The sequence below is a fragment of the Kwoniella shivajii genome, chromosome 11 (genome assembly GCF_035658355.1).
Source record: "Kwoniella shivajii chromosome 11, complete sequence".
Taxonomy (NCBI): Eukaryota; Fungi; Basidiomycota; class Tremellomycetes; order Tremellales; family Cryptococcaceae; genus Kwoniella; species Kwoniella shivajii.
Genome location: NC_085918.1, coordinates 47,788 through 62,087, shown reverse-complemented (window position 1 = coordinate 62,087; position 14,300 = coordinate 47,788). Strand labels below are relative to the sequence as shown.

Sequence of the window (14,300 nt, the reverse complement as noted above, 5' to 3'; positions counted from 1 at the left end):
AGCTCCCGATTGATTTGTCCATTTATCAGGTAACATTTGACATACCTCTATCCTCGAGCTTCTTCCTCTTCTTCAGGTATATCACTCTCATTCTCCAATCGCTTCTCCTAATCTGTTCTCCCTTTCTCTCTTCTTGGTTCGACACGATCGGCTCCTCTCTTTCTGACGCTCTCCACCACTTCATTAAGCCCCATCCCGTTTCTCAGAGCGGGTGTCACATTCTTGACGAAGGCGGTGCTGATCAGATGCGAGGGGAGTGATGAGAATAAAATCACCATATCATCGACAATGTTGAGGAGGCCAAAAACGGAAGCTCGTATTTCTTCTTGAAATCGATCTGGAGGTCGACCATTTGGCTTACTGGTTCGCTCGTTGATCCTTCCCCGATCCTGGGTCAGCACTGACGACCAGAGGGGAGGACCCGGGAGGGTAGAAAAGATGAGGATCCGAGAAGGTAGAAGAGGGGAGGACCCGGGAGGGTGAAGGGAATTGTTTCTATAGAAAAATAGATTAGCATTTCGCTCAAGGCGTTGGAGGAGGAAAGTGAACTCGCCTGGGTCGACAAGTATATACCAAACGATCTATCGACAATCAAGTTATATTGCTCTCATTAAGTATAGATCATATTGTTTCTAATGGGAAACCGGACGCCTCCCTGAAACATCATCAGAAGAGGAATGTAACCGAGAAATCCCGAACAAACTCTATGCATTCCCAAGAAGCTGAGAGAAACGGTGAAGGAAGGCGGTGTCGAGTTTGACTACCAGGACTTTGTTACAAGTAGGCACAAATAACAATTCAGAGCCATATAACATTTCCAAAAAACGATAAACTGTCCTGGTGGTGATGAAAGGTGATACCTCAAATATGATGCCGCAGAAAGACTGCATATATGCATTCCCCAAGTCAGAACAGCTCAAGATCAAGAAAGGCTAAGAAACAGAACTTACACATTGATATAGATGAAAGGCATTAATGATTTCTCCAACGCACTCTGCTGTAGAGTTGAAATTAATCCCGCCAAATCGATATCGACTGGTAAGATCGAGATACTGTCGAGAGGGATGATAGAAGCCCTGTATGACCAAGTAAGCGTTTCTCAAACTTATTCACGAAGGAATTGGACCAGATAATCACAGTTTCGACCATCTTCAACATGGTTTCATCAAAAATCGTACCATTCACTACAATTCCGGGAGGAGACCGAGAGATTCGAAGAGAAACACCTTCTTGTCGATGTACTGATATGATATTCATTTCAGACGGGGCCTGTTGTGGATATGATTTCTTGAATATAGAGGTTTGTTTGTGTTATAGAGGTAATTCAGAGAAGATACAGTTAAATCTTGACCGTCTTAGTGATAAGAGAGACGAACAAAGGTTTTCGACTCGGCGTTATAGAGCTACAACTGATACAGCAAGATGTGGCTTCTGAAAGATGCTCGTATACGCACCATACCATACCTATACACGAAAATCCAGCAGCAATCAGGTCTGTGCTGATGATTCCTCTCCGAATGGCCGAACTTGGCTGAAGTGTTTGATGGATGGGTATAAATCCACCCATTCTGGTCCATATGTCGAGCTGAAAAGTCTTAAAAGTAGTGTGAAGTCAGACGAACGATCCAATACTAGGTGGTCGCAGAAATGAATAAAACTGATTAAGTTATCCTCTGTCGAAGACAGCAGAGTGATTGAGGAGACAAAGAGAGAAATTGATGTAAAGACGAAACACATAACGCCGGAGACTGATGAAGCAAAGTTCTCGATTACGTAATATTGAAAGACGCGATGTATACAAACGACTTGAAGCGGAAATCTTAGAGTTTCGTGGTCGTTCAACAAGGTCATTCCATGATCATCCATCGACGTATGCTATGTTAGAATTTGAACGAGTATTCATATTGTAGTATCGGATCCCGAGATAGCGCTTGCTGATAGAACAGCTTCCGGAAAATGGTTGATCTCAAGGATATGCATCACGTCACACTGGTCTTTCCATCTCTGAACCTGCTTTTCTCGACCAGTCTCATGAACGTTCGTTGAGTTTGCATTCTAGCGGACGAGGATGAGAGAATACAGACGAGTCTTCTCGAGATCTGTATATTCCATGAACGTCTGGATTAAGAAGCTTCCGATATTGGACTTCTTTCGTATCGGTTTCGGCACTTGTGGCTGCATCAGAATCCAAGGACGTGATACCATTATATTTTTGATGTGGACTCAGCTCGTGTATCATCCCAATCTATCAGGTCCTTGTAAGCACTCTGCAACATATGTTGTGGAGCAATCACTGAGCGCTATATAGTCGAAACTGTTCTCCTTCCAATGTTTAAATCCACCTAGAAGATAAGGATAGACGTACCGCGATTTGTCCATCACAGGGCATTACAACATAGATGAGTATGCACCGCCTGTAAAGCCCACAAGAACGCCAATCATTCTCGATTATATCGGCCCCTCGTCGTAGATTCGGTCAATGCCCTGGCACAATCGGATTCTAGGTGAAAAATAATGTCACAATGTACTACGGTTTCAAGCGGAGAGGTACCACACTTAAATTCATTTCAGTACATAGGAATACAAACTCATCTGTCAGTGCGATACCGGCACTACGTTTCGAGACGACGTCATCTACATCTCACACATAATGCGGAAGCAGGAAATAGAAAGGCATCGAATTACTGTTATCGACGACGAGTTAATTTCTTCTTTGTAAGATATTGGCTAGCCAAGAGCTTTTGGTAGGAGCCTTTCTACTTCTTGCTTCCGACAAGTATGCAGATGGCGGCTGATAATTGTATATCAACGAAACGTAGCGAGCGTGTGTAGAAACACCACTTGCCGCAGACACCCTCGACCCCTGAAACAGAATTGCGAAGACAGTAGTAATAGTGGTAGTCATTACGTATATGACTACCAATCCGAAATGAAGGCGAAGAAGAGACGCAGTCAGATGAAACAGCCACGATTCCTGGCATCCGAAAGCATTCCCAGTAAGCCAGGAATCCCCCACAAACAGCCCTCTCCAAGGGCGGTGCTTGAACCTACAGACTAGATGGGACGGTCAGCCTAGTCCGACCTCAAATTCGGCCTGGCGATTCTAGGACACCTACGAATATCGTCCTCAATCATCTAAATAGGCATGACTCTTCGAACACGGAAACGTTCACGGTGGGCCCAATTCACCACGAGAGCTTTCGCGTTAGCTGATCCGACTAGATAAAGTGATGTGAACCCTACGAGTACTCGAGTCGTAAAGCCGCCGTCCCATAAAGTTTATGAGTAAATCGCAGCTTCAAGACCTACCGAATGTGGTATATCATGTCGGTCGGCTGTTCGCTACCCTGAATCACGTAAAGATATTGAATTTCCTCGCGGAGATCTCGCGTGCTTGCATTTAAGAACGAGTTATCAAGTAACTGCTTTATGTGCTCTCAATTCATCTTTCGTCCTCCATGAGCAATACAACGATCATGATCAACATCAAGATGATGTGGACGGTCAGTATGGTACGCACAGACACCTTTGCCACAGCAATTTTTCAGTTTCGCCGAGAAATTCCGGCCAAATCGCACTGACCTCTTCCAGTTTCGATTTCTCTTGTCGAGATGAGATGCCAATCGTCTGGTTCTGTCTCCTTTATTACTTTATAACTTCATTACGCCTCGATAATTTCAATACAAAGAGAATCATATCTGCAGATTCGATTCCCTCTCACCCGTAGCAAGATGAATCCTAAATTGACCCCTCAGGAGGTTAGTGTTTCTCCCTCCTATCGACGGTATCCGCTGACAACTGTCGTTTTATACATAGCTACGAGAATTTCAGGAGTGGAAGGATCTGAAAGAGTTCAGAGAATTCCAAGCTGCTAAAGAGAAAGCTACCCAGAATCCTCAGCCTGGTGATCAATCCCATCGCCGCCCTATCCCTATGACACGAGCTCCAATTGCTCCTGTCTTCGATAGCTCTGATGAAGAACCCCCTCATCAACTTTCCCCAGAATCTACGATGGAAAGCCCTTCAGCCATCGGTGATACCTCTCTATCTCATCAAAGTGGAAAATTTTCTATCCCATCTTCGAACGCGTATACCAAGGGTGCTTTGACTCAGCACTCAACAGCCGATTTCATGCGCAAGGGTCAACACCAGAACTCTCCTGCTCAGTCTCATCCTGGTCTACCTTTACAACCCCGCCGCTCCCAAGGAGCGGTTGGAAATAAAACAATTCACAAGACCAAGCAATCTCCGATGGTGATGCAAAAACCATTCGGCACTGCCTCAACTAAAGCGTCATCAGTTAAAGCTACATCTGAAGATACTCAGAAGAAGGCTATCCTCCTTGGCAGCGAATCCAGGGTGTGTATTTCATGTGCGATGTAAATTGAGTGTCTTATTGACGTGGTCGTCCTCTTATAGGTTACCCTTCTGCCAGATCATAGATTTCTTTCGGTGAATCTTGCTGAATTCCCTTTGAAAGAGCTTCGGGAGTTCCTCGAGGAGCGAAACCATATGCAACATCCTTGCATCCGAGCAAATGATTCAGTGAGTGCTATAAAGACCAAATTGGACAAAGAGTTCAAGGGTCTGGTTGATACATTCACGAATGAATACGCGTGAGTACTATACGCCCAAAGCTATCCTTTCAAATGGACTGTACTGAGACTATCTATACAGCTGGGTCGTCTTAAATGACAATCGCTCGACGTTTCGCATTTATAAAGGCGTAGAGGAGACCGAACCGTCTCAGCTTCTTATGGTCTACAAATCGAAGAAAGAAGCATTCTTGGTCATCAAGGATTCCAATTATAGAGATAATCTGTGGGAAGAATACCTTGAAAGCTATGGGGAGGAAAGCACGGTCGACAGGGAAGAACCAGCAAAGGTGAAGAATGCTGTTCAAAGAACCAAGGGTGGGATCCAAACGGGGGAGGTAAGCTGATTCCTGCACCCACATATGACAAACCGCTGATATGTCCTAAGATGAGATCCTCCGTTCCTCATCAAGATAAAAGAAAGGTCTCGAGTTCAGTCAACCACTCAAGCCCCATCTCTGCTTCGATTCCCTATTCCGATGAAGAGGTCAAGCCTGATATCACCTTTCTCGATTCCGCCCGACATCAACCCACGGTTAAAGGAAAAGGACGACCTCATTATGACCTCAATAGAGAGGCTGAGGCGTTCTTTGCATCTTACAATCCAACGACTTCTGATTCCTCGGTTGAAATTATCTCACCAATTCCTGGGGTGATCAAGAAAGGAGAGCCCGTTGCTTCCTACAGATCCCAACCTTCAAAGCGATCAATATCAGGTTCGAATCAGCCTACCTCGCCCAAGAAACCTAAAGGTCGATCTCAAGTCAAACATAGGATTGAAATTAGCCCTATTGGGGTCCGCTCTGTGGAAAGAAAGACCAAGACCGCTCAGAAGGCGATGGCAGAACTCAATATCCTATCCAGCCCAAAGAAATCCAAGTCTGGAGAAAGTAGCACAGCTGATGCGGAGATCACAAATGAAGGTGAGGATGAAAATGAAGAGGAAGATGAGGTCGAAGCAAGAGTTCAACCCCTTCACCCAGAAGTGGTAGCTCGTTATGAGGACCATGTTGTGGACGGCATGAACTGTAGGACAATTCATATGCCTTCACCTGTTCCTACACCCTCTCCGCCTCCGCTTACTGCGAGAAGATCAGGTCGAACTCGTAGGTCTTTTTCATCTGTGACTCCTCTGTCCTTCATATCGCTGTTGTCAGGATATCTGTTGGATTATTACTGATTCGTGGTCCTTGTGATAGAGAAATCCTGAAAATGATCAAGACGAGAGGGGACGTAAGCGTCCGACACTGTACAAACTCATTCTCTCTTTATGTTTGCTGGAATGGACAATCGCTTGTTTACATAAATCCTTCCTGATACCCCTTCTTCTATATTATCACTAATGAGACGATCCCCAGGGATAGAGAACCGCTTGTATATAGACCTGGTGGATATCATCATGCATCGAACGTCTGATGAAATACTGGAGAGAAAATACTGAAATTTGACGATGTGAGATACGCATAGAATATGTGATGAGACAGGTTATGTTGATACTTGAACATATTCTTTGAGAAAGCTTAATTATATTTGGATTCATTCCACTCTCCTTCAATAGAAAATAAATATGAATCATTCATAAACAATTCGACGGATGTCCGCTACCGAAATAGAATATCAAAACAAAATAGACAGCGAGAACGATTCAATGATATGACTTTGAGTAGCGGAAGCTAACAGACCAAACATCTTCAGTGACGCTTCAGCTTCCCTCAAGTCCCTCTCGTCCGAAAGGGAAGAATATTTCAATCGTTACTCACCTTGATAAAATCCCTTCCACCTTTCGCCATTAAGGGACACCCAAGGTTTTAGGCTCTACATTCTGTTCATCGACGATATCATGTGCGAATTCCGATCCCCTGCGAGCCGAGAAGCTGGCAGAGAGATCCTATGAGTGTTGTTTGGGTGACTTTGTTACAATGTGGTCGGTTACCATCAAGGATAGAAGAGATTGGAAGATAGCAGCCAGAACTCAATGGTAAACATCGAGTACTGCCTACGTCATAGCTGGCGGTCAAGTCCGTATGTCCGTAAGTACCGGTGTGCCGGAGGGTTGATAGGAAGCTTAGAAAATCTAATCTCTTGCGTTATCTTGAGAGAGATAGAAATTTGAATCATGTTAGCCATTAATGAAGCTGAAGCTCGTTCCAACAAGCATGTCTGGGCTGGAGGTGATGAGATATGAGTACAAGAGCTGTATCATGTATATCACGGCTTTATCCGGGGTTATAAACATGATAAGGACGAAGTTTTGAGTCAAAGGATGCCTTAAACGTGGTAATTAACAGTAACCAATCATCGGACGATGATGGCGCCATACACACAGGATCTTTCTAAGTAAACACACACAGTACTAACCGTCAAGAATAAACATCCCCCTCCTTCTTTCATGATCATTGTTCTTTCACCATACAAACTAAGTCATACTGATAAATCGTAACAAACAGAAAACTCAATATCAGTATGGCGAATAAATCAACAAAAAAAGGTTCTGTCAGTCAGAGACGACGGGTATCTCGTGAGTGCATCGACGTTGATAGATATTCTACATGCGACTGAATTGCTAGAAACTGATCGTGATCTGTCTCTTTTCTCACAGGATCGGCGAGAGGGAGGTACGTTTCCGACGCGTTCCTCAGAGTGGTGGTGAGGGATGAAAGAGGAGAGGGTGAGTCGTTTGGAAGCTATTCCTCATCGGTTTATGCGAGAGGGAGAATCGGTTGAGCTAGCTGACGAGATGAAAAATATAGTGACGAGGACTCGAGCAGAGTTGGACGCCTCCGACTCTTTGATGGACGTAGACGATGGGGATAAAGAGGAAGAAGATCAAGTGACGGAAGATGAAGGTGAGCTTACTCTGTCTGATGATACTAATGATCACTATCCCATTCACTATCAAAATCCATGCTGACGAGATTGTTCTTCGGATAGATGATCTTCAATTAGTACGTCGATCAGACGTACTAGGTGCCGGAGAGGTAGTTGTATCGACAGCTACAAGAGGTAAGCAGCAGTGGGATATCTTAATTGAGCGTCGGCTGATGTCTCATTTACAGATGACGTAGAAGTCGAGGTGTTAAGTGACACCCAAGAAATCTCTGAATCACAGAGAGGAGTAGGTGTTACTCAACCCTCTTCCGATGCTCCTGGCGTTAGAGGAGCAAGATCAGAAAGCCCAGTGAACTGTAAGTCTCATATACAATGAATTTAGCTGATAGATCGAAGGGGAGCTTATTCCAGAATCGTCGTCCGACGATTCTATTCAATCCATCCCTCCCCCTTACCGTTATGTTGGAGCGGATCGTCCCCCCCGCTACGGTTTAATTGAAGGAAGACGTGAAGTCATTCTCAATTCACCAGGTCCAACAAGCGATTGGACTCCTCCCGAATGGACTCCTCACCATGCCTCCTCCCCTTCCCGAGAGAGGTCTCTTCCGCCTTCAACTCCTCCTGCTGCTGGTCAGCAAAATCAACCTTCGACTGGATCGAACCCTGGTTCCTCACCGACGTCGCCGAGAAAATCTCGAGATTCTCTCCGAACGAGAGAATATATTCTTGTAAGTGTTAACTACATTTAAGACCACATTCATCGATAATGGATCATATGTTGATTCACTAGTCATGTTAGTCGCAACATCCGACGGCGGTGGTTCGAAATCCTCCTTGCTCGAAGTGTGAGCACGATGGGTTGGAATGTTTTGGCCTCCCTGGCCAACCATTCCATAAGCGCAAGTGTTTCACTTGCGCTTCCCAGAAGTGCAGTCAACGGGATCAAGGATGGATACCAACCTCGGTCAATCCCTCTCCCCTCCAATCCTCATCTCCCTCTTTCCGTCTTCCTGCTCACCAGAGCGCATCTGGTTCACTGCCCGCCGAGAGCTCATCTCGGTACACACAAGCTCGCCAGAGCTCAACTGGCACACCGCTTGTCGAGAGCACATCTCGACATCCACATGCTCACCCTGGCACAATAGGGAACACCTCCGACAATCCGTTTTTGGCTAGCTGGACTAACCAAGACGCTCAACCCTACCCTCCAGATCCTCCTGCAAACGCTCTTGGTAATCTGATCGCTCAGATAGAAGCTGCGCGAGCGGCTCCTCCAGGGAGGAATCGTGAGTTCTTGGTTCAGACCTGTAGAAGGCTTTGCCGAGAGCTTGGATTCACCTTGGAGTCGTTTACTAACGAGTTCAGAGGAGAGGGAGAAGCTGGTGGAAGTGGTAGTGCACATAGAGGATAGTCGCTGGTGACTAATGTACTTGTAATGCATATCATGTCTTCAATTCAGATGATCGTTCAATTCTCAAGGAAGAACAAGGAACACTTAGCTAGCTGAAGTCCGATACTGTGAATGGTGACTGACTTCTCCACTTCGATAAAAATGTAACAAATGAGTGAGGAATCTTTTGATCGTGAAGATAACAGTCAAGTCTTTCATATAATGGACGAGACTGGAATATGTGTACAGGAGTAGACCAGTACGATAGACTAAGTTCCAGAGTCACATGTGTCAAAATGGATACAATTCGGTGAATCTGGTCGACACTGGAGTAATCTGGCATACATCCAAAATATGGGAAGAGAAAATCGAACGAGGATATATTGGGAAATTCGAAACACGATTTGAGAACTGGAAGAATCGAGAAACTCAGACAAGATGCTTATACTCTCGTCTAGAACCTTCCTAATAAATACGCGGCAAAGAAAGACCACTCAGCCACTAAAGAAAATAGGTAATATCATTGATGACGAACGTGCAGTCAGCAGACAATGAGCTATCCGTTAGGATGGAATAGCCTCGAACGGAATCGTCGAGAATATGTGAATTAGTATGAGCTGACTAGAGATTCGTGTACATCATTGTCTACATGGGGGATAGTGTGGAGGAGAACTAGTGAATTTGGTATAAAACATCATGATTTGGTCTTTTGTCGACGAGTAAGAACCAGAATGGAGGATTTTGCAGCACTGTATCACGGTGGTGAAGCCCTTCCATGACCCAAGCAGGACCCGAGTAGCAATGATGAATGATTTCGTCCATTATGTTTGATTTTTAGGACAATATGGACGAAATGAGATATGCCACGAAGTCGGAAAAAAAAAATTGAGAGAGGTTTTTTTTTTTGATTCCGCTGACACATTTCACGCGTCATAATTCAGGGTTTCATAGACAGTGTAACCACGTGGGGATGAGATTTCCCGATGATGTAAGTTTACGTTGTTTGAATGTTATTTACGAATTAGAATCATCATCATCATCGTCATCATCATCATCATCGTTGACATCGAGAAGGAAGGAAGAACTTCGTAATGAACAAGTCAGAGATGCAAATCGGATGTATATAAACTATAACGGAGCACGAAAATAACCACTGCCTTTTACATTCTACCTTTTATAACCTTGTGGGCAATATGACAATAGGACAACAAGTGAATCGATACGAAGCTGTTATCGTTGGAGCTGGTCCAGGTGGAATATCAACCATCATCTCATTACTCGATGCGGGTATAAGATCCATTTGTTGGATTGATCGATCATTCGGTGGAGGAAGGTTGAATGAACTGTATAGGGAAATCTCATCGTGAGTATATTTCAACTCAGAGATAGCATCGGCAAGTCGATATACTGATCAAACGTCTTTGTCTACTGCGCCCGCCGCCGACCCATTTACAGAAACACAAAAGTAGGGATCTACCTCGATGCAGTACATTCATCCTCTACATGCAGGCAGATTGCACAATCATCACCTAGTCCAAATGCGCTTGATGAATTGGAAAAGATCGATAAAGATGAGACTTGTCAATTGAGTTTGGCGGGCGACATGATCAAGATGATCGAGAAGGGCGTATTGGAGATGAAAGGAGTCACGAAGATCATTGGGGAGGTTCAAGAGGCGAAACTAGAGGTGAGTCATATGTGCTTTTAGATATCGACATGTCAGGTTATTTGGCTTGACTTGATCGAGGTTGACATGATCGTGGATATTAGGGCTCAACATGGACGATCAAGACCAAGAACCGTGAATCTCCTATGACTACGCAACGACTCTTTCTTTGCACAGGATCACATCCAATAATCCCGTCATTCCACGAAAAATATAATCCTGATCTTAAGGTATTAGATTTAGACAGATGTATGGTTAAATCGACTTTACCTTCATTGTTCCCTTCTGGCAATGGGAACGGGGAAGGGGAAGGGGAAGGGGAAAACGGTGGGAAGAGGAACGATGAGAGGATGAAATCAGTAGTGGGTGTAATTGGCAATTCACATTCTGGAATATTGGTATGTCGAAACCTATACGAAATTACCAAAGAAGGTTTAGCCGATTTGAGGATAATCAATTTCAGTAGAAGAGGAATCAAATATGCTGAATATACAGAAGATGGTATTATTTTTGATAATACTGGATTAAAAGGATCAACAGCAGATTGGTCTAAAGAAAATATGAATAAAGAAAATCGATTAATCGAACAAATTGATTTACGTCCTCAGAGTGATAACAGTCAAGAAGAAGGAGAAAAAGAAAAGAAACAGGACGAGGAGCAGCAAAAAAAAAAGGAAGAACAAAAAGTGGAAGATGAGATATATCAAGATAAATTGAATAAATGTACACATCTAATATACGCAGTAGGATATGAGAAGAATCAATATCCTAAAATTATCATTGAAGGAGAACAGATAAATGATGAGGATTTACAATTTGATCAACATACATCAGGATTTACACATAACGATAGAAGAATCACAGGATTATATGGATTAGGTATTGCTCATCCTGAAAAAACAGAAGATCCAAAAGGTCATATTGAAGATAACGTTGGTGTAACAAAGTTCCTTAAATTCGCAGAGAGAGTTCAAGATACTTGGGTTAAAGTGCAATAAGGCAATAGTAATAGTGAATAAGCAGATAAATAACAAAGGACGGATTCATTGCAGTTCATCACCTTCATGCAACACGTAACATGTGACATATATGCATCAGCTAATGAAAAGCGTATATCTTATCGAATCGTATTTACAATTCAATTGAGAGATAGGAAGTCTACAGGTACGATGTTATTTAGGTCTTATTCAAGAGAGTGATTGCCTTATCCTATGTACAACAACAGTGATTTTATCTGCATGAGGTGATGATTCGTGTTTCGTGAAACGGAGTGAATGGTTTGAAGTTTTGGACCCAATCGAGACGTGGGATTCTGTGCGCAAAATATTGATTGAGGTATTGCTGAGGTGATCGATCAACTGGATAGGTGTAGATATTTGTAGAATGACCGTGAATTATCCAGATGTCTTGGAGTTTCGTGATTTTCGTGAAATACGAGTTGATGATATAGGGATGAAGGGCAGTTTTGATATACCTGCTGAAATAGGCGGGATTGGTAGCTGTCCGCAGTAGTAGAAGATCCGTTCAGCGAAGGGAGCCAGAGAGGAATGAACATGATATATATCAGCCGTGAAGCTGATTTTTGATGGTACGGAGAATATGAACTCACCCGGATCATCATAGCAGCGTAGGAACCAATCCCTGCAGCTTCATTCGTTCTAGTATGAAGAACATCGGGGTGACGTATGTCATGTCTACCCCAGTAGGATTGGCACCCCACGCCCCTTTACAACCACCGGTCATTACTCCACCGATTCTTCCATCCCTGGCAACGACCCCACCACCGGAATCTCCCTTAACGCTGAAAGGTGGCTCGTCTGGATAGGCGGTAATGCACCATTCACGACTCCAAGACCTCTTGTCCCCATCATTAAGTACACTGTCATCTTCGCGGTATGGCTTTGAGGTCAAGCCGTCAGTGTTGCTGTTGTTTTTTATCATGGAGGCCACTGGCATGGAGTAACCAGTTTTCAAACCACTGCTAGCCCCCCGCATCAAGACTGCTATTGGCTGTTCCATTTCCGTTTGCGATATGACACCCTTCAGTCGCAAAAGGCCTGCCTGGAGGATGCCCAATCTTGGCTGTATATCGAGGGGTGATTTTCGAGCAGCGATGAAATCTGTTTGCAGGGATAAATCCAGCCAATTCTGCACCGAATGTGAAATACGTTGAGAATCCAGCTTGATCAAGGCCCAATCCTCGGTCCAAGATCCAGGCTCGACTGCAAACGCAATTTTGGGGAAGATGTATAGTTTGCCGATCACCTTGTTCTCTTGCCAGCCACTGGCCAGCCTGCTTCGGAAGGCCTGAACTTCTGCTAATTCATCCTGTGTCTTCCGCAAGAGAATACGAGCAAGTTTCTTGCCATCTTTATCTTTGAACTTCATTTCCACCTTCTTGCCCTCAATCTCCAAACCCAAATCGCTAATTCTTTCCTCTGTCTCTTCTAGAAGATTGGTAATTGTTCTATCAGGTATACAGACATGATCGCCTCGAGGACGGCGATGCTTTGGGAGCGGCAGACTTGAATTCCATCCGTTAACGTTGTTTGTCCTGTTGACAACATGCGCAGCAGTAGATAGAAAGATATCTTGGGGATGACCCACTTCGCCCAAGAGGAAGGATCCCGTGCCCCTGTAAAAATTGCCGGCAGAGGTACAGATCGGTATGCCTGACGAGATCGACAAGCGAGTTGCGAACGGCTGGATTGCCGGCTTGATCGTGGGTGGATCGTAAAGTCGAGGAGCTGATAGAAGAACGATATCTGATTCTTTCACTTCAACTGCTACATCTTTGAGCGATTCTTTGTTTAGAAGATAAACGCAATCTTGTACCAAAGCTTGTCCAGCCTCTATACTCATTTTCCCGGGCTGTATTCCAATCCAGATGATAGGACCAGCGGTATCCTTTTCTGAGTCAAAGCATATCCGTGCGATGTCGACGGAATTAGCGAAGTCTGTATGAGAGTCAATTATTTCGAGCAGTTTGGAGCCGAGTGCAGTATCCCAAATCTTACAGATAGGGTGAGCAGGATCGACCGGGAGTATCGTCTTGGTATCTGCGAATCCTGAGTCGATTGGGGAGGTTGGGTGAGCCCAGATTGACGGGTCGCTTCGAGCAATCAGTTGAGGCCTGGCAGGCAGTCCATGGTAATACCCATTGAAGTGAGACAGGGTCGGAAGAGTGTGAGGGACGGGACGTGATGACGATGATGCTGGGGAAGATAATACTAGAGAATTGAGTTCAATCCCGAAAGATGTTGACGGCGAGGTAGCTGGAGCGGCACTGAAATTACTGGGACTTTGGTGATGTACATCGCGCTGGTAACCAAAACGATGTTGATGACTGAGAGGAGTGGCGACAGCTGCCCGCCCCTGCTCGGTTGATTCTACTGATCTTTGACTTGATCCGGACGGGGGAGTGGATGGCATTGTTGCTATATGTATGAATTTTTGTAGACTACAACTCGGTCGTATGTGTCTATGCTTGGTGATCTTGAATATTGTCAATGATCGGTCTCTCGAAGCAACACGTTGAATGAAAGAAGAAGAAGAGTAAACGTTGACATAATCCGTCGAGGTTTATCTAATCTATTATGTTACCGTCAGACCTGTGCGAACAAAATAGCTTATTCCATCCCTCCCTTTTACAGCAAGGTTGATAAAATTAGGCGACCAGCCGATTAGGCATACGACATCGATGTATAATGTGTACACATACCCCTGTCCGTGAAGATCATTCACATGTATCCTGCAAGGAAAAGGCTGATATGAAACTCAGGTATATGGCAAGAGGCCAGATTCAACCTGTGCATGTGCA

The 14,300-nt window shown here is 44.4% G+C and overlaps 4 protein-coding genes across 4 annotated transcripts; 3 read left to right on the top strand and 1 right to left on the bottom strand.

Moving 5' to 3' along the window:
* Positions 1-3,731: 3,731 nt before the first annotated feature.
* IL334_007467 (uncharacterized protein) lies at positions 3,732-5,805 on the top strand (the record flags this gene model as incomplete). The annotated part of the gene is made up of 6 exons (XM_062939157.1): positions 3,732-3,758; positions 3,817-4,359; positions 4,420-4,616; positions 4,678-4,933; positions 4,984-5,701; positions 5,795-5,805. 6 exons carry the CDS (start codon positions 3,732-3,734, stop codon positions 5,803-5,805), a joined length of 1,752 nt encoding a protein of 583 aa, XP_062795208.1.
* Positions 5,806-7,058: 1,253 nt separating this feature from the next.
* Positions 7,059-8,835, top strand: IL334_007466 (uncharacterized protein; the record flags this gene model as incomplete). Its single annotated transcript, XM_062939156.1, has 2 exons — positions 7,059-7,113; positions 8,495-8,835. 2 exons carry the CDS (start codon positions 7,059-7,061, stop codon positions 8,833-8,835), a joined length of 396 nt encoding a protein of 131 aa, XP_062795207.1.
* Positions 8,836-10,007: 1,172 nt separating this feature from the next.
* On the top strand, positions 10,008-11,478 carry IL334_007465 (uncharacterized protein; the record flags this gene model as incomplete). Its single annotated transcript, XM_062939155.1, has 3 exons — positions 10,008-10,177; positions 10,270-10,501; positions 10,585-11,478. The coding sequence occupies 3 exons, from the start codon at positions 10,008-10,010 to the stop codon at positions 11,476-11,478; spliced, it is 1,296 nt and encodes a 431-aa protein (XP_062795206.1).
* A 619-nt stretch (positions 11,479-12,097) lies between these two features.
* On the bottom strand, positions 12,098-13,912 carry IL334_007464 (uncharacterized protein; the record flags this gene model as incomplete). Its single annotated transcript, XM_062939154.1, has 1 exon — positions 12,098-13,912. The coding sequence occupies one exon, from the start codon at positions 13,910-13,912 to the stop codon at positions 12,098-12,100; it is 1,815 nt and encodes a 604-aa protein (XP_062795205.1).
* Between the last annotated feature and the right edge of the window lie 388 nt (positions 13,913-14,300).